This window comes from Clarias gariepinus, chromosome 20 (assembly GCF_024256425.1).
Source record: "Clarias gariepinus isolate MV-2021 ecotype Netherlands chromosome 20, CGAR_prim_01v2, whole genome shotgun sequence".
Lineage (NCBI taxonomy): Eukaryota > Metazoa > Chordata > Actinopteri > Siluriformes > Clariidae > Clarias > Clarias gariepinus.
Genome location: NC_071119.1, coordinates 6554457 through 6581502, shown reverse-complemented (window position 1 = coordinate 6581502; position 27046 = coordinate 6554457). Strand labels below are relative to the sequence as shown.

The 27046-nt window shown below is 41.7% G+C and overlaps 1 protein-coding gene across 1 annotated transcript in view; it reads right to left on the bottom strand.

Moving 5' to 3' along the window:
- The window catches only part of LOC128508791 (CD209 antigen-like protein E), a 43945-nt gene extending 25615 nt beyond the window's left edge, over positions 1-18330 (bottom strand). The window contains exon 1 of the mRNA XM_053480271.1: positions 18255-18330. Coding sequence (XP_053336246.1) covers positions 18255-18330 — 76 coding nt within the window. The remainder of the gene's footprint in view (positions 1-18254) is intronic.
- Between the last annotated feature and the right edge of the window lie 8716 nt (positions 18331-27046).

The following is a 27046-nucleotide window of genomic DNA, read 5'->3' as shown; positions in this document are numbered from 1 at the left end:
TGTCGGCCACCCAGTCTCGACCGGGTCTGACTGTTGCGAGGCATGAAACACACAATGGGCACCCCGTCGCAAGATTGGGGTGCGTCACGCAATCCGCCTCAAAAGAGGTCAGACTATATTGTCTTCACAAAGAAGCCCTGAGGTTCATGTGCCCAGGACCGTGGGGGGTGGCCCCCCAATGGGGAGAGGCACGCAGAATTCCTTTTAAAGAATAAAGTGTTCTCCCTGGCACCCCCAGGAGGTTGGTGTTCTTGCTCCGCCACCACTGGTGTTTCGGGCAACTCCAGTCTCCAATAAAATGTTAGTTCTTCGGGTTTTTTCCTGCCGTGTTTCAGGATGCCGAACATCTAACATCCCCCCCCCCGTTTAACCAGCCGCTGAGCTTTGCCCCTTTCTGAGAAACTGACAGCGTGGAAGCTACTGCCAAGTATATCTCCTTGGGCACTAAGCACTGTACAGAGAAACTACAGGATTCAGTTCTCACATCACCCTCCGCGTTTCAATGGCGTGGTCTCCACTTCCATGAAACCGGAAAGTGCAAGAGGAACGGGGGGCTGCGTCCAATTTTTAGATTTTGCGGGCTTTACCACTTTCTAAAAATAAATCAATGGAAATATTGCCACAACACAGGAGGTTCCTGAGGTTCGCTTTCGGGGGCGAAGCTTACCAGTATCGGGTCCTTCCATTTGGTCTAGCTTTTTCACCCGCACATACACAAAATACATGGATGTATTTCTGGCTCTTACGACTCCAGAGCATCCGTATTGAATTACATGACTGGCCGGCCCAGTCTCAGTAGCTAGCGCTTCGACATCAGCATGTCGTTCTAGCTAATCTTTGTTTCCTAGGATTGAGATCCAATGCCATGAAAGCATGCTCTTTCCTGTTTAGAGGACAACATTTTTGGGTGTCACATGGAATTTGAGCGTACAGCTGTACAGCTGTCTCCCGCTCGTGTCGAATCCATTCTCAACACCATCAAGGAAATCAAGCTAGACCAGAAAGTGACCATCACTTTCAGAGATCTTAGCTCTCATGGCAGCTGTATCCACGGTGACACCTTTGGACCTTCTGCACATGAGAGCATTTCAGTTGTGGCTAAGAACCAGGGGATTTTACTCTAGGGCCAATCCCCAATAAGGGCTACGCGCCAGGTGCTTCGTACCCTTCCTATGTGGTTCAGACCCCGGTTTCTGACTCTGGGTCCCACTCTAAGTTCGTCTTGTCGTCGCAGATGCTAACGACAGACGCTTTCCTCATGGGCTGGGGTGCGGTCTTAAATGACCGTCCAGCCCAAGGGAGCTGGAGAGGCCATCTTTTTGCGCGGCACTCAATTGCCTCAAAATCATGGCTCTATTTCAGGCCCTAAAGCACTTCCTCCAGCAGTTGAGACTACCATGTCCTAGTGCGGGTGGACAACACTATGGCAGTCTCGTATATTAATCGCCAGGGCGGACTGTGCTCGCGCCGCTAAATAGCTAGCGCACCAGATTCCTGTCCCTCAGGGCGATTTACATTTTTGGAAAATTTCATGTAGCGTAGGTGGACCTCTTTGCCTCTTTACTACTCTCTGACTCTAAGTCAAGCTGGTCTTCCAGCCAGCGTAATTAAGACTATTCTAAGTGGTGTTACCTCTCTAAGAGGATCGGACAACTATTGCCCTCTCCTATGAGGCGCGTGGGCTCACTTCGCCTCTAGGAATCAGGGCTCATTCAACCAGGGGAATCGCCTCATCAATTGCATTAGCAAGAGGTATTCCCTTGCAGCAAGTATGTGACACGGAGGGTTGGTCCTCTCCACACACATTTGCCAACATGCATCCTATTGTTTTTAAGCCTTCTGTCCTCCGCCTTTACAGCTTCGGAGCAGGAGAGACATCACTTACTGTGTCCAGTACGTGCTCTTCAGATTTACATCCACCGCATTAGCCAGTGGCGTAAGTCAGAGCAGCTTTTACATGTTTGAAGCCGCAAGCTGCGTGAGAGATGCTATTGCCCTCTCCTATGAGGCGCGTGGGTTCACTTCGCCTCTAGGAATCAGGGTTCATTCAACCACGGGAATCGCCTCATCAATTGCACTAGCAAGAGGTATTCCTTTGCAGCAAGTCTGTAATGCGGAGGGTTGGTCCTCTCCGCACACATTTGCCAATATGCATCCTATTGTTTTGAAGCCTTCTGTCCTCCGCCTTTACAGCTTCGGAGCAGGAGAGACTTCACTTACTGTGCCCAGTACGTGCTCTTCAGATTTATGTCCACCGCATTAGCCAGTGGCGTAAGTCAGAGCAGCTTTTACATGTTTTGAAGCCGCAAGCGGCGTGAGAGATGCTATTGCCCTCTCCTATGAGGCGCGTGGGCTCACTTCGCCTCTAGGAATCAGGGCTCATTCAACCAGGGGGATCACCTCATCTATTGCACTAGCAAGAGGTATTCCCCTGCAGCAAGTGTGTGACACGGAGGGTTGTCCTCTCCGCACACATTAATTACATTTATAGTTTGGATGTTCATGCTACTCCGGGCTCACGGGTCCTCGAGTCAGCTACCCAGACATAGTTCTGAGACCTTCTCCGCCTTGTGCGCACACGCTACACAACCTTGGAGTCCAGACACTCGCAGTGCGGCGGCGTTGGCACTCTCGTTCCCATAGCGTTTTCACGCAGCATCGAGTGTAGCCTTTGAAAGGGAACGTCTCGGCTTACTTTGCTGTAACCCTGTTCCCTGAAAAGGCGGGAACGAGATGCTGCGTCCCAATGCCGCACTGCCTATGTGACCGGACGTCCGTTCAGACAAATCAATCTGAGGAATGTTTCCGGTTCACTCCTATTTATAACCTGCAGGTGCGTCCTATCAGATGACGTCACCTGACCGAGGTTATAAAAGCCAAAAATTTGGCGTGTTTGGTACACACATGCTTCACAACCGGCAACATAACAAGATGTTCCCATAGCGTTTTCACGCAGCATCTCGTTCCCGCCTTTTCAGGGAACAGGGTTACAGCAAAGTAACCCGAGACGTTTCTCACTTTCAGCAGAAGATGTACCTCACGTAACTGGAGTTTGTCCATGGCTTTAAATTGGGGAAGTTTTTCACATATTGTATTGACATTGTCAATGCATGAGTTGATATGATCCAGGACAAAAGATGTATATGTGTTCAGATTTGTGTGTGAGCCCATCAGAGCATTTAAGGCAGTGTCTTGGAACTGCTTTTGTAGTAAGGAGATTGCTCCCTATGGCATTACTTTCACTGGTAAGTGGTAAGTACTTGGGTAGCATGAACAAAGAGAAATGATCAGACAGATCGAAGTGAGGGGGGGCAATTACCTAGTATGCCTCTGCAATGTTTGTATAGACATGGTCCAATGTTTTGTTCCCTCTAGTAAAACAGAAGACGTTCTGGTAGAATTTTAAAAGCATGATTCTCTTATTGGAGTGATTGACATCTCTAGAAAAAATAAAAGCTTCTGCTGCATATGCAGACTGATAGCTGCATGCAGTTATTCATAATCCATTTATATGATGTTATCCAGAGCCGCAGTTCATTCATTTTGTTTACTAGAGAGCAGATGTTTGCAAGTAAGTTGCTTAGGAGCAATTGCAGATGTGGGCTTAGCTTTAGTCTAGTTCTCAATCCACCTCACGTCCCTTGCCTTTTTTTTTTTACAGTTCACCAGAAGACTTGGGTCAGCTGTCCATGATGTTCGGGTAATTTCCTGAGGTACTTGAAAGTTGTTGCTGATATCAAGCAGCACTTGTCAGCTACAGTATATGAGATACATGCAAGGCTATCTTGAATAATTAAACTTGCAAACAGTAAAGTAATATAAAAATACTACTAATATGTTTTAAATCATGAAATCTGGTTAGATACTGAGCCTTGCATTGCCCATGCACCACCTTTAACATTAGTAAAAAAAAAAAAAAAAGGGGGGTTAGATTTTGTGACATTATCTGCCACATAACTGCTCATAATTTCACTTCTACTCAATATTTTGATTTCATTAATGGTGCACGTATAACTTTACCATTATGTAGGGTGTATCTGGTTTGACAAATTCTAGACCCAGAAGAGATGCGCTAATGGAAACAGTTCTGACAACAGTTTAGAATCACAGAACTGGTTCAATATAATATGGCCTAATTATCTAATTTTTTTTCAGAGCTGTTTTTGTTTGCAGATCTGTGACTTTCAGTTTTAGAATTTATCCGATCAGATGTGATGATGAATAAAAAATTTGAATTGATTTTAAGACTGTGTTAAAAATTAAGAATCAGATAATGGACTGTTTATGGGTGTTATTACATGAGAAATGAAATTTTGTGGTCTAGTTTAAAAGGCAGCAGGGTATCAAATGTCTAATTCTTATCCCATTACTACAGCTGCAAGTTATAATCAGATACAGTACAAATAACCTTCCCAAGACATACCCAACTCCAAAGTTCTGTCCATGCAATGAATCAAGAAGAACAAGCTAAATGAAGTGGTCTGGTTACCACTGGGTTCCCAATGAAAAGGAAGAGATTGCAGTTCCCAATGTTCCTCTGCAACATAACCCTGACTCAAAGATTTTTTATTTTCATAGACTGGACAATGGCTAGCAGGATGCTGGAAAAAGAATCATTGTGTGCAAAAACCCTTGCCTGTTTCTGAACCTGCTTCAATTCCCTTGGGGCCACCACTTTGAGTCATGTCATTTGTTCCTACTCAGAACCTTACTTGTCCAGCATGGATTCAATAATAAAAATGTCAGTAGCCGAAAAAAAATGCTAAACTGATAGAAACAAGAGTATTTACATAAAATTTAATTGAAGCGATGGTGAAAGTATAAATACATTTACATTTACAGTGTAGATATGAAGGTAGGTGTGCGTGGAATTGTCCATGGATGTAAAAAGATTGATTGATTGATCAATTCTGAAAGGATTGTGTTAGTTCTGCATAGTGGTGTGGTTTAGAGACCTTATCGCCTGGGGGAAGAAGCTCCTCCTCAGTCTCTCTGTGTTGGCCTTCAGGGAGCGGAATCACTTCCCAGACCGCAACAGAGTAAACAGTCCGTTGTTGGGGTGGCTGAGGTCCTTTACGATCTTCCTGGCCTTGGTCCAGCACCGCTTGCAGTGCGGATGATGCGCTCAGCTGATCGCACCACCCTCTGTAGAGCTCGTCTGTCCTGCATGGTGCTGTTCCCGAACCAGGTCGTGATGTTTCCCGTCAGGATGCTCTCTATGGTGCAGGAGTAGAAATTCCTGAGCACCTTGGAGGGCAGTCTAAAGTCTCTCAAGCGTCTGAGGTAGTACAGACGCTGCCGGGCCTTTTTTACCACGGTGTTGATGTGACAGGACCATGCCAGGTCCTGCGTGATGTGAACACCGAGGTATCTGAAGCTGTCCACTCTCTCCACTGGACTCCTGTTTATGACGGGGGTCTGGTAGTTCCTCACCTGCTTTGTACTGAAGTCCACTATCAGCTCCTTTGTCTTACTGACGTTCACAAGGAGATCGTTCCTCTGGCACCAGCTCTCCAGATTTCCAACCTCCTCCAGGTAGGCCGTCTCATCGTTGTTCGTGATCAGGCCCACCACGACAGTGTCGTCAGCAAACTTGATGACGGTGTTGGAGTTGGTAGTGGCCACGCAGTCATAGGTGTACAGAGAGTACAGCAGGGGGCTCAGAACACAACCCTGGGGGGCTCCAGTGCTGAGAGTGAGGGAGGCTGTACAAAAAATTAAATAAAAAAAAATTAATAAAAAAAATTTTACAAAAAGAGTGGTCAGAGACGACCCCAGGACCCTGCGTTTATTGTGGCGGGGGACTTTAACAGTGCCAACCTCAAACGTGCAGCGCCGAACTTTTATCAGCCCACCACCTGCCCCACCAGGGGTGGAAGGACACTGGATCATTGTTATACAACTGTCAAGGAGGGTTACAGGGCACAATCTTGTCCACCGTTTCTCGATGACGTAGACTGGGACATGTTCAGAAACAGCTCCGATGACGTCAGCGTGTTTACGGAAGCGGTTGTGGGATTCATTGAGAAACTAGCGGACGATACTGTGGAAAAAAAGACTATTAAAATGTTTCCCAACCAGAAGCCGTGGGTGGATAAAACCATCCGCGGCACTCTTAGATCTCGCACCGCTGCCTACACACGGGACTCGCGTCGGGTGACATGGAATCGTACAAGGCTGCGTCATACAGCATCCGGAAGGCGGTGAAAGAGGCGAAGCAGCGCTATGGGAGAAAACTAGAGTCACAGCTCCAACAGACTGACTCTAGGAGCCTGTGGCAGGGATTAAGGACAATTATGGACTATAAAGCACCAACAACGGTATGACGAACTCAGACCTGTCTCTGGCAGACGAGCTCAACACTTTCTATGCTCGCTTCGAGGCTGCAGCTTAAGCCGCTAGCGATGCTAATGCTAGCGGCGCTAACGGCTGCAGACAGGAAGTCACTGCCAGCACCGGAAGCGCGTTCATCATCACCGAGCACAACGTGAGAAGAGCCTTCAAGAGAGTGAACACCAGGAAAGCAGCAGGACCAGACGGCATCTTAGGTCGTATTCTCAGAGCCTGCGCAGACCAGCTAGCACCTGTGTTCACAGAGATATTCAACCTCTCTTTATCTCAGTCGGTGATTCCCACATGCTTCAAAGAGTCCATCATTATTACTGTCCCTAAGAAACCTCATCCTGCTTCCCTCAATGACTATCGCCCTGTAGGCCTCACCTCAGTAGTGATGAAGTGCTTTGAACGCCTGGTCAGAGACTTAAGCATTTCTTCACTACCCGACACACTGGACACTCTACAGTTCGCTTATCGTCCAAACCGTTCCACGGACGATGCAATCTCTCATCTCCTCCATACATCTCTCACTCACCTGGACACTCGGAGGGGGAATTATGTGAAAATGCTCTTCATCGACTACAGCTCTGCATTTAATACCATAATTCCCTCCACACTTACCACCAAGCTGGAGCACCTGGGACTTAGCTCATCCATGTGTCAGTGGATCTCCAATTTTCTGACTGGCAGACCACAGGCAGTAAGGATGGGCGGACATGTCTCAGCCTCCCTCACTCTCAGCACTGGAGCCCCCCAGGGTTGTGTTCTGAGCCCCCTGCTGTACTCTCTGTACACCTATGACTGCGTGGCCACTACCAACTCCAACACCGTCATCAAGTTTGCTGACGACACTGTCGTGGTGGGCCTGATCACGGACAACGATGAGACGGCCTACCTGGAGGAGGTTGGAAATCTGGAGAGCTGGTGCCAGAGGAACGATCTCCTTGTGAACGTCAGTAAGACAAAGGAGCTGATAGTGGACTTCAGTACAAAGCAGGTGAGGAACTACCAGACCCCCGTCATAAACAGGAGTCCAGTGGAGAGAGTGGACAGCTTCAGATACCTCGGTGTTCACATCACGCAGGACCTGGCATAGTCCTGTCACATCAACACCATGGTAAAAAAGGCCCGGCAGCGTCTCTACCACCTCAGACGCTTGAGAGACTTTAGACTGCCCTCCAAGGTGCTCAGGAATTTCTACTCCTGCACCATAGAGAGCATCCTGACGGGAAACATCACGACCTGGTTCGGGAACAGCACCATGCAGGACAGACGAGCTCTACAGAGGGTGGTGCGATCAGCTGAGCGCATCATCCGCACTGCAAGCGGTGCTGGACCAAGGCCAGGAAGATCGTAAAGGACCTCAGCCACCCCAACAACGGACTGTTTACTCTGTTGCGGTCTGGGAAGTGATTCCGCTCCCTGAAGGCCAACACAGAGAGACTGAGGAGGAGCTTCTTCCCGCAGGCGATAAGGTCTCTCAACCACACCACTATGCAGAACTAACACAATCCTTTCACAATTGATCAATCAATCAATCTTTTTACATCCATGGACAATTCCACGCACACCTACCTTCATATCTACACTGTTTACGTACATGTTTATGTTCACATCCTGGACCATTGCACAAAGACACTTTAATAACTTTGCACACCTACCTTCACATCTACATTACATGGTTACGTTTACATCCTGGACCAGTGCACAAAGACACTTTAATAACCTTTGCACAAAGACACTTTGTTCTATGCATATTTGCACACCATCTTTCTTACAAAATATAAAAAATTCTCAATTTCTTAAATGCTCTTGTACAGTACAGTATATTTCTATTTTTCATGTACAGCATATTTCTATTTCTATTTTTAGTTCTATTTTTTCCTAGTTTAATTTAATTTTTTTTAATTAAAATTTTCTATCTTATTTCTTTTATTCATATTTATTTCTATTATAAGCTTTAATTCTCTTTTAGGGTCACTGGTAGTCGTACAAGCATTTTATTACATTTCATACTGTGTATGACTGTGTATGTGACAAATAAAAATTTGAATTGAATTTGAATTTGAGTAGTCATCACCTCTACATCCTTGAACATTTTCTCTTAAACCCTTCATGAACATACTGTATATGTAAGAGAAACTGAGTAATAGACAGCAAGAAGACGTTGTTGGTGACTTGGTTGACAGTGGTGGTTTTGATGCAAATAGGGACAACAGCCTACTGCAGTGATAGTTTGAATATGTTTGCAACAATCATACACTTAGTTGGTCTGGAGCATGCAATATACAGACAAAAGGACAGAAAGGCGGAACATTTTATTGTTATTGCACAGGGGAAGTAATTAGGCACCAGTCCTAATGATGCACAAACATAGAATAAAAAAGAATAAGAAAATACAATTAAAAAAAAAAAAAAGATTAAACAATGTTGTGAGTGTAAGAGCAAGATCTCTGGGTCTGCCTGACTCACAAAAATCATAAAGATCAACTAACAAACCTATTTTCATAATACCAAGACAAAACCTTTTCACCTGAGTTCTGTGAATTCCAAAGAGCCCTTTTGTTTCAAGAGACATGAGAAATGGGAAATTGGGCCAAGATTACCACATTAAAACCCCAGTGAGGCCTCAACATTGTGAAACCCTAATGGTTTTAAATCTTGTGTTTTAAGGAAGTCACAGTCTTATCTTCTTTCAACATCCTAAGTTCTGCAAATCTCTATCTCAAATTCTGACAACAGGAAAGAAGCCCCATGCTCAGAAATTCATAGAACCTCAAAAATTAAAGATTTGCTGATGGAAAATTAATCAAAGAAAAGAAACAAAACATTAACATGATTGTTTGCAGCTCGACTTTGATATTATAATCATGTGCTTTTTTAAACATGCTTTTTTAATGCCTATCCGTGTCACCATAAGTGTATGTAAGAATTATTAAATGACTCAGTTATGAATAGTAGAAGACTCCTCCAAACATTAAGATTTCTCTAAACATTAATTTTAAATTAGAAACACAAAATGTGTTCAATTTTGTTTTTAAATGATGATATACAATGTTTATTAATTAACTCATGAACAAAAGGACTAAAATTCTCATGCTCTATGCGACAAATGGGTGCAGTAATTTTTTATGACCTAAAAGACCCTTAACCCTCTGCCAAATCTCATTGGTTGAATAAACTTTTAAATATGCAGATATGTTAATGAGAACACTTTTGAGGATTTTTTTTTAAAAATATTTTATTTCCCTTTACTTTTCATTTTTGTTAAGTTTTCCATCTTGCACACTTCACCCAAGTGATGCTTCAATAACCAAATCCTGCACGAGCTAGGTTATGTCTCTATAGCAACACCAGCAAATAACTTCCTTAGTTTAATTTTATTTAATAAGATTACATAAATTACCCCCCCCCAAAAAAATATTTTTTTTTCTCAAAAATTGCAATGTACAGTATTCTCTGTTCTAAATTACCAAAGCCATGAACCCAAATCTTTGGTGGCAGCGAGAGGGAGGGTACTGAGCAGCCAGTGATTCTTTGAGAAATGATAATGATAACGACCCTCTCAACAGCTCTTTTGTTTGCTGATAAGCACCTGGTGGCTCCACAACGTAATGCAATATGCTAGCATGCTGTGAATGAAGCAACAGTAAAAGTACATCAGCAAAAACTTTCTGTAAGTTGTGTTTTTTGAAAATTGTGGTGCTGGTGGTCCAGAAGATATTATCAGAAATGCGTACTGTATACCCAGGAACCTAAAAGTTCAGACTATTCCCACTAATTCTCCATTGATGTATAAAGGATCAGAAACTGCACTATACTCTGCACCATACTTCTGGAATTCTATAACCATTCTATATTCCATTGTACAGTAGTGGCCATTTGAAATCGCTGAGGCCATGCAACCTGCGTGTAAATGGCGTATGGCTGCCCTTTGGATGGGGTGAGCCCCCTTCCTTTCCTGCCAGAAAGACGTGTCAAGATTTCACATAAACACGCTCATTCAAGACCTATTTATTTATTTACCAGGTGACACCATTAGATGACGTGTTCTCAAAAACAAATTAACACAAGCCAGCAATTTAGCTACGCTGAGTTGGAATCACGTGATTTTAATAAACCATCTCAACCCTCACCCTGCTCAACCAACACTGGCAAACTGCATTACTCATGGAATGCGGAAGCAGCGCTCCTGCACGCTCCCTAAACAGTTCCTTTACCGCTGTCGATGGCCGGCCTGGCCCCTTCCTTGCTGACGTCCGTCGCCTGGGATCTGGTGCCTTAACACAGTCCTCCTCGTGGCCTTTTCCTCTTTGGCAGTGGGGCCGCAAAGACGGGGTTGGGTGTAGGAATGAAGCTACCGCTGGAGCTTGTGCAGTTCTTTCCCGCACTGTCCTCGGCACGGAGATCAAAGGGCGGAATTCCAGACTTCTTTTTAAAATCCCTTGGGCGTATCATATCGCCTCGCTCGCATGCCACTCTCTTATACTCTACCGTACGTCTCTTTACGTTCTTACCGGACTCCGCACCTTGCTTTTATAATGGGGAGCAAGCCAAAGATCATGTTAATATTAATTATCGCCAGCCAGCCTAAATAGACGGCCCCGTCCTTTTACAGAAGGGGGTGCCGCCTACCTAGGAAGCCTACGGAGTGAGCAAGGAGAGATAATAGATTTGAGTGCATGCCAATCACAGGCGCACGCCATGACAATCTATAGCCATGTTTGACACTGAACTCTGGCACCTCTGAACTTTCTTACAGTAACCTGAACTTAGGATCAGACTGAGGATTCTTCATTAACCACACAGTATCTGCTATCTTTATCATTTATTACATAGATGTTCCACTACACCGATGGTAACTATTAAATACTGTCCCACTGTACTTAAATATTGGGATTATTGACACATTGAAGTACTATAAAAGTAACAAACACCTCATAATTTTTGGGGTGATTATAGCTCGGTGTAATTATAAATTCTAGTCTTTCATTTAAAGCACATGTAGACAATATCACCAGGATGGCATTCTTTCACTTCAGAAATATTGCCAAGTTAAGGAATATATTGTCAAAAGATGCAGAAAAACTAGTTCATGCTTTTATCACCTCTAGGTTGGACTATTGTAATGCCCTACTGTCTGGTTGTTCAACTAGGTGCATAAACAAGCTTTATTTAGTTCAGAATGCAGCAGCGAGAGTCCTCACTAGAACCAGAAGATACGAGCACCTCACCCCTATTTTATCTTCACTTCATTGGCTCCCTGTGAAATCCTGCATTCATTTTAAAATACTACTTTTGAAATATAAAGCATTAAATGGTCTTGCGCCGCAGTATCTAAATGAACTGCTAGTGTCTTACGATCCGCCACGCCTACTTCAGTCAAAGGATGCAGGCTGCTTGTCAGTACCGCGTATTATGAAAACTACAGCAGGGGGCAAAGCTTTTTCTTACAAAGCCCCAAAGTTATGGAATAGCCTTCCAAACAGTGTTTGGGACTCAGACACAGTCTCAGTGTTTAAGTCTAGGCTAAAAACCTATTTATTTAGCCAAGCATTTTTGTAAATAGATTTGCCTTAGGTAAAGGAGCAGATCTGGGGGACTCATGGCATAGAGTATTATGGTGAATTGGTATGTTTAGATGCTGTTTTCCCCACTCTCATTGATCACTCAGGTTTGTTGACGGTGAGGTGATTGGTTGCGTTACATCTCAGGGAGCCTTCATGAACAGCATGTCAATTTTGTATTTATACATTTATAGCTACATTTTATGCATAATGTCTATAAATCAAATGTCTATAAATCAAAGTGTCACATCACCATCAGCCTTTGCCTCAACCTACACTTCCCAGAATTCCAAAATCAATCAAACTGCATTGTTCACACAAACTGAAAGGTTTTTACGGGAGATTTTGTAATACACAATTAAAATTATTGGATTATTCCCTTAACCCTAGGATGCACAAGTGGGTCAAAAATGACCCGGAGAGGTCATTTTCTTGCAATATCTTTGTAATGAAAAGATGTTATCTTTTCATATTCCAGGTATTCCTCAAATAACATGTTTTTGATATCATTCCATTAAAATGTTTAAGTTACCTCTTATACTTTTTAAGAAATTATAATATTTGTATTACTACCCCAAGTTTCCATAAGTGGGTCAAAAATGACCCACATGCATTTCCCATACAATTTTATGGGAACCTCAAGTCAAGTCAAGTCAAAGTTTATTGTCACAAGCATAGTTATACATGCACAACATGTAGTGAAATGTATTGCATACAACCATCAGCCTCATCTAACAATCTGACAATAAGAATTATTACATGACCTGTTCCTAGTCAACTGCAGACAGCGATTCATTCCCAGTGATTGTGTCACTGTGGATGAACAGCTTGTGCCATTCAGGGGCAGAAGTAAGTTTTTGCAGTACATGCCAAGCAAGCCCACCAAGTACGGCCTAAAGATCTTCTGGGTTTGTGATGCACGCATCCCATATGCAGTAGATGGGATGGTTTACACAGGGAGACAACCAGGGGAAGAAGTTCAGAAGAATCTGGGGGAGAACATTGTCCGGCAGTTGTGCAGTAGATTTAGAAACACAGGTCGCAACATCACCACAGATAATTTTTTCACCAGTGTGCCTCTTGCGCAGCATCTCCTGGAAATGGATCTCACTATTGTGGGGACTCTACAGCAGAACAAGCCAGATATCCCTCCTCTGATGAAGGGCTCCAAGTCCTGGGAGGTTCACAGCACAGAGTTTGGATTCAATGGCAGCATTACTATGGCCAGCTACATCAGAAAGAAAGAAATGGCTGTTGTCCTCTTGAGCACGATGCACCACAATAAAATGATGGATGAAAACACCAGAAAGAAAAAACAGAAGTGATCACATTTTATAACAAGAACAAAGGAGGTGTTGACACCATGGACCAGATGGTCGGCACCTACACCTGCCAGCGACAAACACAGAAGTGGCCCATGGTGCTGTGGTACAACATCCTTGACATCGCCACCCTAAATGCCTATACCTTTTTCACGACTCAGCACCCTGAATTCAACAGAGGTATCACCAATGCACGACGAGTCTTCCTTAAAGAGCTCTCAAAGGAGCTTGTCACGCCAGACACAAGGAGTCGACTGGAAGGCTGCCCACAACTGCAAACCCCGATCATTGAAGCAATGGGAAGGTATGGAGTGACAAAACCCACAACCCAGCCAAAGGACAGAAGCAGACAGGGCCAACTGAAGAGAAAGAGGTGTCAGATCTGCCCAAGTAACAAAGATCGCGAAGTCAGCAATAGGTGTGGGAAGTGCAATGTGCCTGTGTGCAATGATCACAGCCAGAAACAGGTAGTCTGTCACAACTGCATGCAGTGAGGAGACAAGAAGGCAAAGAAGGGACTATCACATCAAACGCTTTAACAAACACGGAGACTTACCTGCAAGAGAATAGAAAAGAGTGAGGAACTGTCAATGACCAGACATTTACACACATCCACATAATGAATGTTGACATTGTTCTATTGCTGTTCTGTATAATATTCGTTTTTTAATTATCAAAATGTTCAAAATCTGTAATAAAGTGAAAAATAATACAATTTCAAACATGAAATCATTTTTGTGTGGTCTAAAATGTAATACAGACTATGTTGCAATTCATTATTTACAACCAAAATGACAAAAATAGCATAAACACATTGACTTTTTGTAGGTGGGTCAAAAATGACCCATTTATGGAAGAGTGTAGGGTCATATCACTCGTGCATCCTAGGGTTAATTTATACGCTCATATGGAAATTTTAAATAAAATCCTTTGTGTACCTGGGTGTTGAGTTTGTAGGTTATTTTTTATATCAGTTTTCTCCAACTGTCTGTCGTAGACTTTAAAATCATCTGCAGGTTTATAGATGACTACAGTCATGTCCTCTTCATCTCCTATATTGTCTATGCACTTGATATTAGAAGCACACTGAAACATCTCCAAACTATAAAAGACTGTCTGCGTCTTTTTGTGTGAGGATGCAACTGTACAGCTTTACCTCTTTAGTCTATTGTAATATAGTGTGTAAAATAAATGTTCTGTTGAAAAAAAAGGAAATGAGAGAGCAGAAGTAGTTCCTTGTGGTTAACATTTAAAGATAATCAAACTTTAGCTCTGCAGTTTCTCTTGTCCCTGATCAGATATATTAAGACCTGCTGCTTTTTATAGCAATAAATTAGATTAAATGTAATCATGTAATTGAGTTTGTTTGTTTAATCTTTAGCAGCTTTGCATTCTACTAAGCTGAATTATCTACCAACCTCTACCTCTCCTTGCGGACTCTACCAGTTCGGTTAATTTTTCAAGCATAGGAAAACAAATTCGTAAGGACATAAAAACGAATCTATAGTGGATTTTGACATGAGCCTTTACCATGTATATAGCGAAGGCTATTTTATTTACTATTAAATACAGTGTGTAAGCCTATATCTAACTATTCAGAATGGAACTAACATGCTATGATAAATACCACTATATTACTATATGGCACAATACTTATATGGCACTATACATTAACATTATTAAGCCCCAATAAATGAAATACAAGTAAATAAACTATTTTATACTGATACATTCATCATCAGTACCAATAACAGATGCAGGATTAGTTAAGAGCTAATTCATGCTAGCCAATATTCAAAGAAGTCAGCTAGCTTAGCTGTTGCAGTAAGCTGGCGTTTAGCATAGTTTCTGTACTTGTTTGCTTATAAATTCATATTGGGACACAGATTACAGAGTGTGTTTCATAAACTAAATGTAATGACATGGGTCTGGCAAGGGGCAGATCCACGAGGTAATATTCTGCATTGTTGTCCCTCTGGTATTGTTTACCCTCATGCGCAGTTGCTAGTCGCCGTCGCTGAGGCGACAATCAGCAGATATGCTCTACACCTGTCAGCACATTTATTTAGGGCCCTGAAAACCAGCATGTGGCATGAGAACATTAGGTAGCACCAGGGTAGAGAGCACATCGCTCTGGTAATAGAGAAGAGATACCTACAGTAGAGATAACTTCATCCAGAGTTGATGAGGGATCATTTTATTCAGTTTTTCAAGTCCTGTACTGTCTTGAGGAGATGGAGGTGTTTGGTTTTGTGTTTTAAGTTTTCTTTAGTTCCATTTTTAAGGTCCCAATTAATTAACCCACATTATTTTCAAACTAGAAATCCTTCCCCTGCATTTCACAAGCACTCTCAAACAGTCCTATTTCACTGACCCCCTCTAAAGCCCTGCATAAGGGCTTTATAGTAATTATTATACCTCCTGGCATGGATGGCAAACCCACGTTATGTAACATTAAATTAAATCATTATTTTTTTAACAACTGCCATTTGCACTAGATCTTGCCATTTGCATTTTCTTAAAACATTCCAATAGCATTAGCATTGCTACAAATTTAGTATATACATATACTGTATTGCTATAAACTTAGTACATGAAACTGTAACATCACAGTACATATTGTAATTTTACAAGATATAATTATAAATATTCTATATATAATGTACCTGGTACTTGTGTGTAATAACCTATTAAGTAAAAATTATAATGTTAGCTTGGTATAATTTACTGTATTCATAAATAATTCACAAATTACTACCCTGTGCTGGGCATTTTTGATTCTTCATCCTCAATACCATAGTGCCAAACACCAGAGGTAGAGGGCATATGCCCACTGGAGAGAGAGAGAGAGAGAGAGAGAGAGCACATTCACATGGGAAAAAGAAGGAACTATTACAAGGGAAAGGTTTTGCCCACTGTAGGTATCATCCAAATGAGAATGGGTTCTCTTTTGAGTCTGGTTCCTGTCAAGGTTTCTTTCTCGTGTCATCCCAGAAAGATTTTCTTTAACACCATCACCTTTGACTTACTCATTAGCAGTGTTGAGGGACAAGTAACTAATTACATTACAAAATTACTGTCTTTAAAAAAGTAATCAGTTACATTACAGCATTACTTTCTGATAAACGTAACTAGTTAGAGTACTTTTCCATTGCAGAAAATAAAAACTCTATTGTGATTCCCCATGCGTGTTGTTTTAGCCAAGACCTTTATAGTTATTCTACCATCATTACTTAGTGAACTTTGGCCCATAATCTGTTTACTACTAATACCCCTATCTCACCTACGCGGTTTCACCCGGTGGCTGTAAGTATGGTTCATCATGATTCACTGCAAGTTTTGGCGCTGTGATTAGGTTGCCATCTTTCTGCACGTCAGTCCTCGCATAGTCAAACCGCATAGGTGAGATAGGGGTATAACAGCAGGAATAACAGTGTGTTGGGGGGGGTGGAGGGGGTATCGGGGGCGGGGCTTGTAGGACGACTTTCACACACACACACACTAACAGATTGGGAATGACTGCTGTCTGGCTCACAGATTACATAAATTGTCTGAATAACGGATACATTTCTGAAAAAAAAATAACTAAATAACTGAGTACTTAAATGGCGGACCCAGTGCGTTAGATTACTCGTTACATCAAAAAAGTAATCAAAGGACTCTACTTTGTAATGTGTTACACCCAACACTGCTCATTAGGGACAAATATATAAAGCTACAAATGTATATAATTTTTCTAATTTACAGCCAGATTTTTTTTCCTGTAAAGCTGTTAAAAATGCTACGAAAATCAATGTTAAAATCTTTGTTAATATTCCAGGACCATTGTGAGCATTGTTTTTATACTTTCAATAAATTCTCTCTAAGCCAGAGGCATTAGACTACTGTAGTTAAAAACATGAATTAGAAACATTGCGATGAAAATTGTGTTATAGCAGATGTGGGTTAAAAAATTGTTATAGCAGAAAAAAAACCTAAAAAACAAAATCAAGCTGTGGTGATTTGTGGTGAAGTATAGTGTCTATAACAGGGTTGTTTAATTCCAGTCCTGGAAGGCCAGTGTCAAGCACAGTTTGTAAGTCACCAACATCTAAACACTGAACCTGGTAATAAACAAAGTAGTTAAATAAACTCTGTTTGAGCAGAAGGATCGCCAAACTGTGTGGGAAACTGGAGTACCCTTGTCTATAGTGTGGGAATAATACAATTATTTGAGATTTATTTCTATGTGTTTGCAGGAAAAAGCTATAACCCCCTCCCCACACACTTTTTTTAGAAAGTTAATAAATTCTCTATTGGTACTATATACAGTATAGTGCAGTAACACTGCTGTATGTAAGATATCTTGTAATAGCTTTGTAGAATATTGCACAGTTACCCAGGTCATGAAGTTTGTAGAGTGCCTTTTACTTTCACCATGGAAGATATTCAGTTCTTCAGATTAACTGAAGATGAAACCCTTTTTGCTACACTTAGCCTTTACAAAGAACTCATTGAAATAGGTTGTGAAATGTAAACATTATATTGCATTTTGTTCAGATTAACCATAACTGCACTGTCTAGTCTTGTGGTAGACTAGAGAAAGATGTACAAGCATAAAAAAATATTCAAAGTTAGTCAAAGTTAGTCAAATTACTGGCAAGGCCATGCACCTCTACAGCAGTACAGACAATGGTGGATTGACACACAATCTCTACACTTGGCCATAACTAAATTGTGTCCCTGCTATGCGGATTCTATTAGATCATTACTGTGTTAAATTATTCATGAATTGACTTTAATTCTGAATTTGATTAATTGTTTATCATGTATGTATATAATGTACAATGTATCATACAATATGTATCAAGATATATACAGAATTGTGTGAAAAACAGATGTACTGTATATTACTAATGTTAACGTTATGGTAGTCAGTTTGTTGTTAACCATATGTTGGCCTTTTATTTGAATGAATGCATTTCACACAAGTATTAAACTAAGTAGATCAGTACATATGCACATATTTCTGAGTGTGAGTGTATTTCACCTGAACTCTCAGATTTCTGCTGGCCATCATTGTTGTCTTCTGCAACGTCTGCATTCGCATAAATCCCCTCAACCATCTCCATTCTTCTCTTTTCAATAATATTGATCTTTCCGTGAAGTACAGTAGTTATTAGTCCTTATAAACACACTTGTACCAGTATTTAATTGTCTATAAACTACATAGAGAGACTGTCTATAGGAGCGCCGCCTAACTAACTGGGTTTGTTGCTGCTACAGTATGTTGAATCCTATTTCCTCTTTTATTCATTTTAAACATGCAACAAGCAAATGACACACTCTGAAAACACTTTTACCATGGAAAGCCCTACTGCACTCCCTACACAGTCAATACACAGTCATTTAACTATCAGCCTTTCCCCTTGGGTGTTTACTGAATATTTAATTAGTATAAAGTTAATAGTAGATGATGATTTAAAGTTTCTGTACTAATATGCAGGAATCATTGGGTTCTGAAGCGAAGCAGCTACACACCACACCAGCTGCTGCATCATCAGAGGCTATATCTGTTTATTAAATTAAGGAAAATCATGCAGTGGTTAGTAAGCATCACTGTGTTTGAAAAAAGTAGTAAGCATGTTTTTTCCTCATGTTTTTCAGGAACATTTAAAAACACCATCTCTATAAAACACAATCATGATTAATTAATAAAATGTATTTCAACACTGCTTAATTCTTGAATATAATCAGATGATACTGAAATATTTTCTTTAATATCAAAAAGGCAAATCAAATGTCTATGATATTTTACTCCATCTAGTAAGTTCTCGTTTTCACAATTTGACCACAGGAAGCTATGGCAGCTGGTATCTTTATTTACTTACCGCTAAGCAAATAAGGCTTTTTCTGCATGTGAAGCCCTTTTTTTTTTTTTTTTTGAAAAAGCACTGTGCAAGACTAGAGTATGCCTAAAGTGCAAGGTGATACTCTTTGGGTATTGATGCATGCACTTGTAATATATTTTCAAGAGCTATTTCTTATAAGATGCTCTTATTACAAAGAAACAGGCTACACACTGACCAGCCATGACAGTAACATCAAATACAACTAGAGTTCAGGTTCCCCTTGTGCTACTGTACCAGGTCAGCTTTGGCCCCTCACAGCATGGCTCTGCAAGAGGTTGTCCTGTATTGTCTGACACCAGGAGATCTAATTTGTGTTGTTAAGGTATTTTTTGTTTGTTTGTTTGTGCTTTATTTGCATCATTGGACATTTATAAGTGTACTTAGCAACTTCCTCAAAAAGAACCTCATGAGGCTTGTGGCGCAGCACAGATAATCAGTATGCACTAATGAAATAATTTTGAAACAAATAACTTAACCAACAGTTCTTTCTTAATCTGAGTGCACTTTTCGGCGAATAACCATGATGCAATAATTCTTAATCTTAAATTAGGGAACAGATGTTTGTGTGGTTAAGACCTGCTTTCAGTTTAATTATTAATACTTAATTTCAAAGGCTTTATGGCCACTTAGCATTCTTTCTAAGTATTTGTCTAGAAAGGAAGTTTTAACTGATGGGACCTGCATGTTGAAAACATGGGCCGGGGTAGCTCAGTGGTTAAAGCATTGGACTGCGGTTCAAAAATCCCAGGTTCAAACCCCACAACCACCAAGTTGCCACTGTTAGGCCCTTGAGCAAGGCCCTTAACCCTCAACTGCTCAGATGTATAATGAGATAAAAAAAAAAAGTAAGTCGCTCTGGAAAAGAGCGTCTGCCAAATGCCTAATTGTAAACATCGATCTATTTTTACTACATTTCTATTTATTGTATAGGGAAACTGCCAAACACACACACACACACACACACAGAGGTGTTTATGAGAGACCTGTTCCTGTGAAGTCCTGTGTTCTGTTGAGACGTTCCTACGTAGGGAGCCTTCAAAGTGAGTGTGGCACAAAAGATTTGGGGGCTTCCCTATCACAACTGCACACCGTGACAACAGATAAACATGTACTGTACATCCAATTTACTGCTTTTCATCCACAACATGAAGACAAGGCAATGCAAGTTTATTTGTATAGCATATTTCATATACGGTGGTAATTCAAAGTGCTTAACATGAAAGAGAGGACAATAATCACTAAATGAAATAGAAAATAATAACAATAAAACTGAAATCAAAATTATTTACATTTTAATTTAAAATAAAAATAAAAACTATTTGCAATGAAACTAAAACAATTTAAAATTTGCTTTGACTTGACTACTGAAACTAAGGTCTCCAGAAACACTCTAAGATTCTTGACTTGATTTTTAGTTGTTTGACCCCTAGAGTGAGAGTATTCATTGACCTTCAGAGCTTCTTTTTTGTTTCCAAATGCAATAACCTCAGGTTATTCTCCTCGTTTAACTGTAGAAATTTTTTTTTCATCAATGTATTGGCAGAGGGAGAAAAAAAATAAAAAATCCGTGGCAACGGTTTTGCAATTCGTGCCCTCAGTTTAATAATCCATTCCCATAAATTCTTAAACTGTTCAATCAGTTTAACAATCCGTGTGCACGCTTTTGCAATCCGTTCCCACAGGTTTTTACACGCACTACTTTGAAAAGAACCGTAAGTTCCCAGGTATGTGTTAATGAATCTTATTATATATTGTTTTATTGTGGATTATTAAGTGTAATACATCAAACAGTCTTAACTGCATGCTTACAGTGATTCTCCAGTTATCAATTGTAGCAGGTTTGATGTAGGTGATTATGTGAGTATTTTACGGTAGTATTTTCTTCCCCGATGGCACAGGCATTTTCCTCAAATTGTAAAAGAGCACTTCTGAAGCATAAGGTATCATTTGCACACATTCCATAGGCTAGTAAAATTGGACTGCTACAGTATACATCTGAGGTTATGAGCAGTTTTGTATTTTGTAATAACATTTTTATGTGATTTTTTTGTTTTTTTTAATTAAACTTAGTGTTAGCCATTAGGGTTCTCCCTCATAACTGAGTACTTAACTGCCTTGCACATGTGCAGGTACCTATCAGCCCACAAACTATTAAATTAAAACATTTAGGCTGCGTTGCATTCCACAATGTACTTTAAAGTGTGCTAACTTCCCTACTCCCTGCTCCCTGTGCTGAGAATGTCGGAACGTCTGTCAACAAAATTCCAGCATTCTGAACATCCTGTGACATCACCAACGCAGACATCACTTCCTTCTACTGAAATACTGAAACAAAAACTGATACATTATAAAACACTATTTTAATGTGTATAACTTAAAATAATTATTAGATTAATTTAAAAGATGTATGAAAAAATATTTTTGTCTGTCAGTTTTTTACAGATCACTAGCCTATATAATGGTAAGGAGTTACTGATTGAACTTATTTTAAAGGGATTTTAAATATCTTGCTCTTTGCTGACACCTCTCTCTACACAGGCTAAGATTTACTCGAGTTAAAGACAGAACTTGAGAAAATATAGACTGGTTACACCAAGATGGATATCCAAAATCGCTATTAATTGTTCAGACTATATATAAACCAGCTAATATATCTTTAAACTGAACTAATCTTCAGTTCATAGCATGTGCTTTTTCTGTTATGCCATGTGGAGAATACTGTGATGTATTTGAATTGCGTATACAGAGCGAGATACCCAAAGCTAGTCATCTTTCTACTGCTGAATTTTGCCCACCAATTTGTACTAATAGGCCTACACTGCCTTCTGCCAATTCCCCAAATGAACATTCACAGCCACAGCAGCAGCAGCACTCTCTGTTTTGTATTGTCAAGGAGTCCCCTTCTCAGCTGGTTTAACCACCAAACACTTTTTAATATTTATCCTGCTAGAAAAAGAATCCTTTCTCTTCTCCATTGTTATCCGGAATACCTGTTTTTTTCTGACATGCACTGGTTACACTGTCTAGGATCAGGCTTTATAGACGCCGGGGTAATAGTGAAAGCTTGCAGATGAGAGTAAAATCCTGTCTGGCATTGGGGCCTCCTCACTGAATCCCCATGTGTATTTGGCTAAACTTCCTTTTTTTTTTCTGGAAGGTTCTTGCAGTCTCTTTATAACTATCGGGTAACAATTGTTAGCCTGGAAGAGGACTTCTTCACCTGAAAGGGTGAGAAGGGGATGGATCACTGAAGCCTTCTGCCTCTGTGTCGACTACTGTAGCTGATGGTCGGGACCTGGGTAGAATATCTTTGGTAAATGCTTTGTCAATAGTCAATAAGACTTTCATCTTAAATTAATTACTCATTTTGCAGAAATTGGACTTTTTATGTGTCAGTGAGTCTAGTTTGTTTACTAAACTAATAAACTGCAGCATTGCATGTATTTTAATTCTTCAATCTGTGCAAATGGAAAACTAGGAATTGTTTTTTAAGGCAATTTTTAACTACTGATGTTGAATTTCTTGAAGTTTTAAACAGAACACATTTGAGTTAAATCATTCTTATACTGTATTATGGGCTGTGATACTGATCACCGTGAAAAGTCTTCTCCAGCACATCCCAGAGATTCCCAATGGGGTTCAGGTCTGGACTTTGTGGTGGCCAAGCCATGTGAGAAAATTATAACTTATGCTCCCTGAGCCACTCTTTTACAATTTGAGTCCTATGAATTCTTGAAATATGTCTGTGCAATCAGGATTTTTTTTTTTTTTATTTGGTCATTCAGTGTATTCATTTATCTCATCTTTGGGCACATAATGTTGCGGAGTCTATACTTGACCTACAGAAGTAACCCCAATCATAACACTGCCCCCACAGGCTTGTATTGCAGGCACCAGACATGTTGGTTGGACCACTTCACCTGCCTTTCTTCTATGTATGGGCCATCGCGTTCATTGGAGGACTCGGAAAGTAATAAAGGGGACATTGTGCCTTCTCCTGTGAGGCAAAAAGGTCCACCTCTAATATAAAATCTCTCCCAGATTTGACTGACTACTTCGGGGTGGAGTTCCTAATCCCCGTGTGTCACAGCTCATCTGGACAGCAAGTCTGCTCCCATCTTCATATGCCCGGAATGTAAATCGCCCTAAGGGACAGGAATTTGTCCTGTGCCCTAAGCAGAACCTGGTGTGCTAGCTTTTTCCAGTGGCGTGAGCGCAGTCTGCCCAGGTGATTTATTTACGAGACTACCGTAGTGTTATCCACCCGCACTAGGACATGTTAACCTCTCAACTGCTGGAGGGAGTATTTCAGGGCCAGAAATAGAGACATCATTTCGTGGCATTTGATGTGCCATGTGAGAAAATTACCTTTCCAGATCCCTTGGGCTGGATGGCCAACTAAGACCGCACCCCAGCCCGTAAAGGAAGCACCTGTCGTTAGCAGTTTGCAACGACAACACGGACGTAGAGTGGGACCCAGAGTCAAAAACCGGGGTCTGAACCACATTAAAAGGGTACGAAGCCCTTGGCGCATAACCCTTTTGCCTCCGGGGATTGGCCTTTAAATAAAATGGCTCTTAGCCACAACTGAAGTGATCTCATGTGCAGAAGGTCCAAGTGTATCACCATGGATACAGCTGCCATGAGACCTAACACTCTCTGAAAGTAGTAAAAAGTTTCTGGCCTAGCTTGATCTCCTTTAGGACATTGAAAATAGATTCGACACGCGCAGGAGACAGCTTTAAGATTTACATAATAAGGACAACAAATGGCTGTTGCATGACCACCAATAAATGTAGACATTTTAATGGACACAATGCCAACGCATCCTTCACCATTAATATGTAATATTTAGCTCTCTGTCAGAGTTGTGTTGAATCCTTAACGATTCGGGTTAATTTGATTAACTGAATCAAAATTTATAATGTACACTTTATCGACTACCCGTCCAGCATTTAGCACAATTCAGTGTATCCTACCAGTTCTGCTCATCACATGGCCAACGATGATAACACAAAATCTAGTTTTTAGCAATTATGAGCAAGGTAACAAGATCTGGGCAAATGTTTAGACTTTAAAATACATGACCAAGACAAAATTTGAAGTTATTTGACTAATCTAGGATACATGAAACTACGCTATTTAAATGCACGCGCACACACACACACACACACACACACACAGACACATATACAAACAGTTTAAAAGGGTAAAATGAATGAAGTTATTCTAGTACTGTTTACTAGATTAACAAAAGTCATGAGAGCAGAGTCTTGGGTTTAATCTTACGGTTCAGTTATGAAACGAGCACCAACTTTAGAAAGGAAGGTTGCTTTGTTTGTTTACTTGCATTATGTTTCATTCTTATCCATTGGTTTGCCTCCAGCAAAGGGAATCACGGCGTTGCTGATTGGTTGATGTGCTGTTTTAGAGACGACATCTGTCGGGAACGCCCTTTGGTGAGGCGTTGGTTGTCTGGTTACCGATGGCTGTGCTCTGGATCTTCTCCTGAGGTTTTCTTCATTGCGGGACTTTGGAGTTCTGGAACAAAGTCTCGTTGAGAGTTCTTGAAGAGTGGATGATGCCAGCAGTGGCGTAGCGCCGCAAGGGCAGAAGCCCGAGCTGCTTGGAAGATGTTGTAGGTTGCAGTAGTAGATGTTAACTTTCTTGTGCCCTTTCAAAAGCTACACTCGATGCTGTGTGAAAACGCTATGGAAATGTTTCCTCGTGACCGGTTGTGAAGCATGTGTGTGTCAAACACGCCAAATATTTTGGCTTATATAACCTCAGTCAGGTGACGTCAACCAATGAGGTGCACCTCGGAGGTATAAATAGAAGTAAACAAGAAACATCAGATCTTTTTTTCTTCAGGATCCGTTTTGTGTGTGTGCAAGCACTTTTCAGTGTTTGGAGGAAGAGCACGCTATCTTGGGCTTGAGGAAGCAGGTAAGTATTTAAGTAGATTTTCGATCTATTAAAGTCCCTAGCGCTCACCTCGCCATTTTTTAAAATGAAACCGCAAGACCGTGACGTATTCTTCACGTGCATATCTGGCGGAAGCGCACGAGACGGAATTTTCCTTTTCTCTCGCTCTCTCGACGGATCATGAGCCTTTTACTGTCCATTTCTCAAGCGCGCTTCGGCGCTTCTTGTGAAAGGGGAAAGAACTTTCTCTCTCGCTTCCGTGGAGATGGAAACTATCACTATAGAACGCTCCTCTAATGATGAGCGAGCGTATCAGTTGTTATTAGAGGTGGTAACATGTGTGGTCAAACGCGTACACCTCGATTCGCCGTAAAAAAATAAATAAATAAAATAAATCCCCTAAACGCTCAAAGTTAGACGACAGGTTTCTGTCGGGTGGTGGAGGAGGGGCCTCAATGATGGCCCCTCCCCTTCTTGGCGACCTCCATGAGTTAACTCTTTCATGGAATAAGCCGTATTTATCCTGTGTTTTGTGCTATTGACATTGATATGTTCCAATGTCATTGATGAAAGCGCGGTCTTTTATGATGATGTCCCAGATAAAAGAGACGCTTGCGGGCTCTCTCTTTCATGGGAGCTCATCCTCCCGGGAAAAATCCACACTCCCCACCAAGCGTGTAGACTAACATCTTCGTTGGTGGGAAAAGATTTTTCAGGCAGCGGGTCAGGCTGGTGCTGTCATGCACACAATGGCTTTGCAGGCATACCAGGCTGACCTACTGAGAGCTGAGCACTGGCAGGAGGCCGTGGTTCAATCTCCGCCACCACGGGTGTTTCGGGAAGCAGCGGTCTCCAGCGTAATGTTAGGTGTTTCTCCACGGTCCCTTTCTCCCATGTTTCAGGATGCCGAACATCCAACACACCCAGCCAAAGTGTAAAAATTTGTGCACCTTTTAGAGAGGCCGGCAGCGGGGAACCTACTGCCAGGTATGTCTCTTTAGGTACGAAGCATGTTGAGGACTAGCACCCTCAGGAGGCCGGGGATCAATCTCCGTCATCACTGGTGTTTCGGAGAGTAGCAGTCTCCAGTGAAACGTTACGTGTTCAGTTCCTTCCTGCCATGTTTCAGAAGGACGAACATCTAACCCCCGTCTAATCTTACATATCATGGGTGTCACATGGGATTCGACCGCAATGCCGGCACAGCTGTCTCCTGCGCATGTTGAATCTATTCTCAATACCCTAAAGGAGATCAAGGGTCTCGTGGCAGCTTTCGGTTCCACGGCGATACCCTTGGACCTTCTGCACTTGAGATCATTCCAGTTGTGGCTAAAAGCCAGGGGATTTCATCCAAGGGCCAATCCCCTGAGGCAATAAGGGTTATGCGCCGAAAGCTTCGTACCATCTCTATGGAGCTAGCGCCTCGACATCAACATGTTGTCCTAGCTCACCTCGTTTATTTTAGGATGGAGTTTCAATGCCACGGAAAGCGTTCTCTTTCCTACACAAAGTATGACATTGAGTGTTATGTGGGATCCGACCGCAATGCGGGCACAGCTGTCTCCTGCGCGCCTCGAATACATTTTTACCACTCTAAAGGAGTTCAGGCTAGGCCAGAAAGTAACTTTCACTGCTTTCAGTGGTTAAGTCCCGGGGGATTTCATCCAAGGGCCAATCCCCGGAGGCAATAAGGGTTACGCGCCAAGAGCTTCGTACCCTCTCTATGTTGTTCAGACCCCCGTCCTTAACTCTGGGTCCCACTCTAGGTCCGTGTTGTTGTCGCAAGCTGCTAACGACAGACGTTTTCCCTCACAGGCTGGGGTGCGGCCTTAGATGGCTGTCCAGCCCAAGGGATCTGGAGAGGTCATCTTCTCGCATGGGACATCAATTGACTCGAAATGATGACTCTATTTTTGTCCCTGGAATACTCCCTCCAGCAGTCAAGAGGTTAACATGTCCTAGCACAGATGGACAACACTACGGTAGTCTTGTAAATATCGCCTGG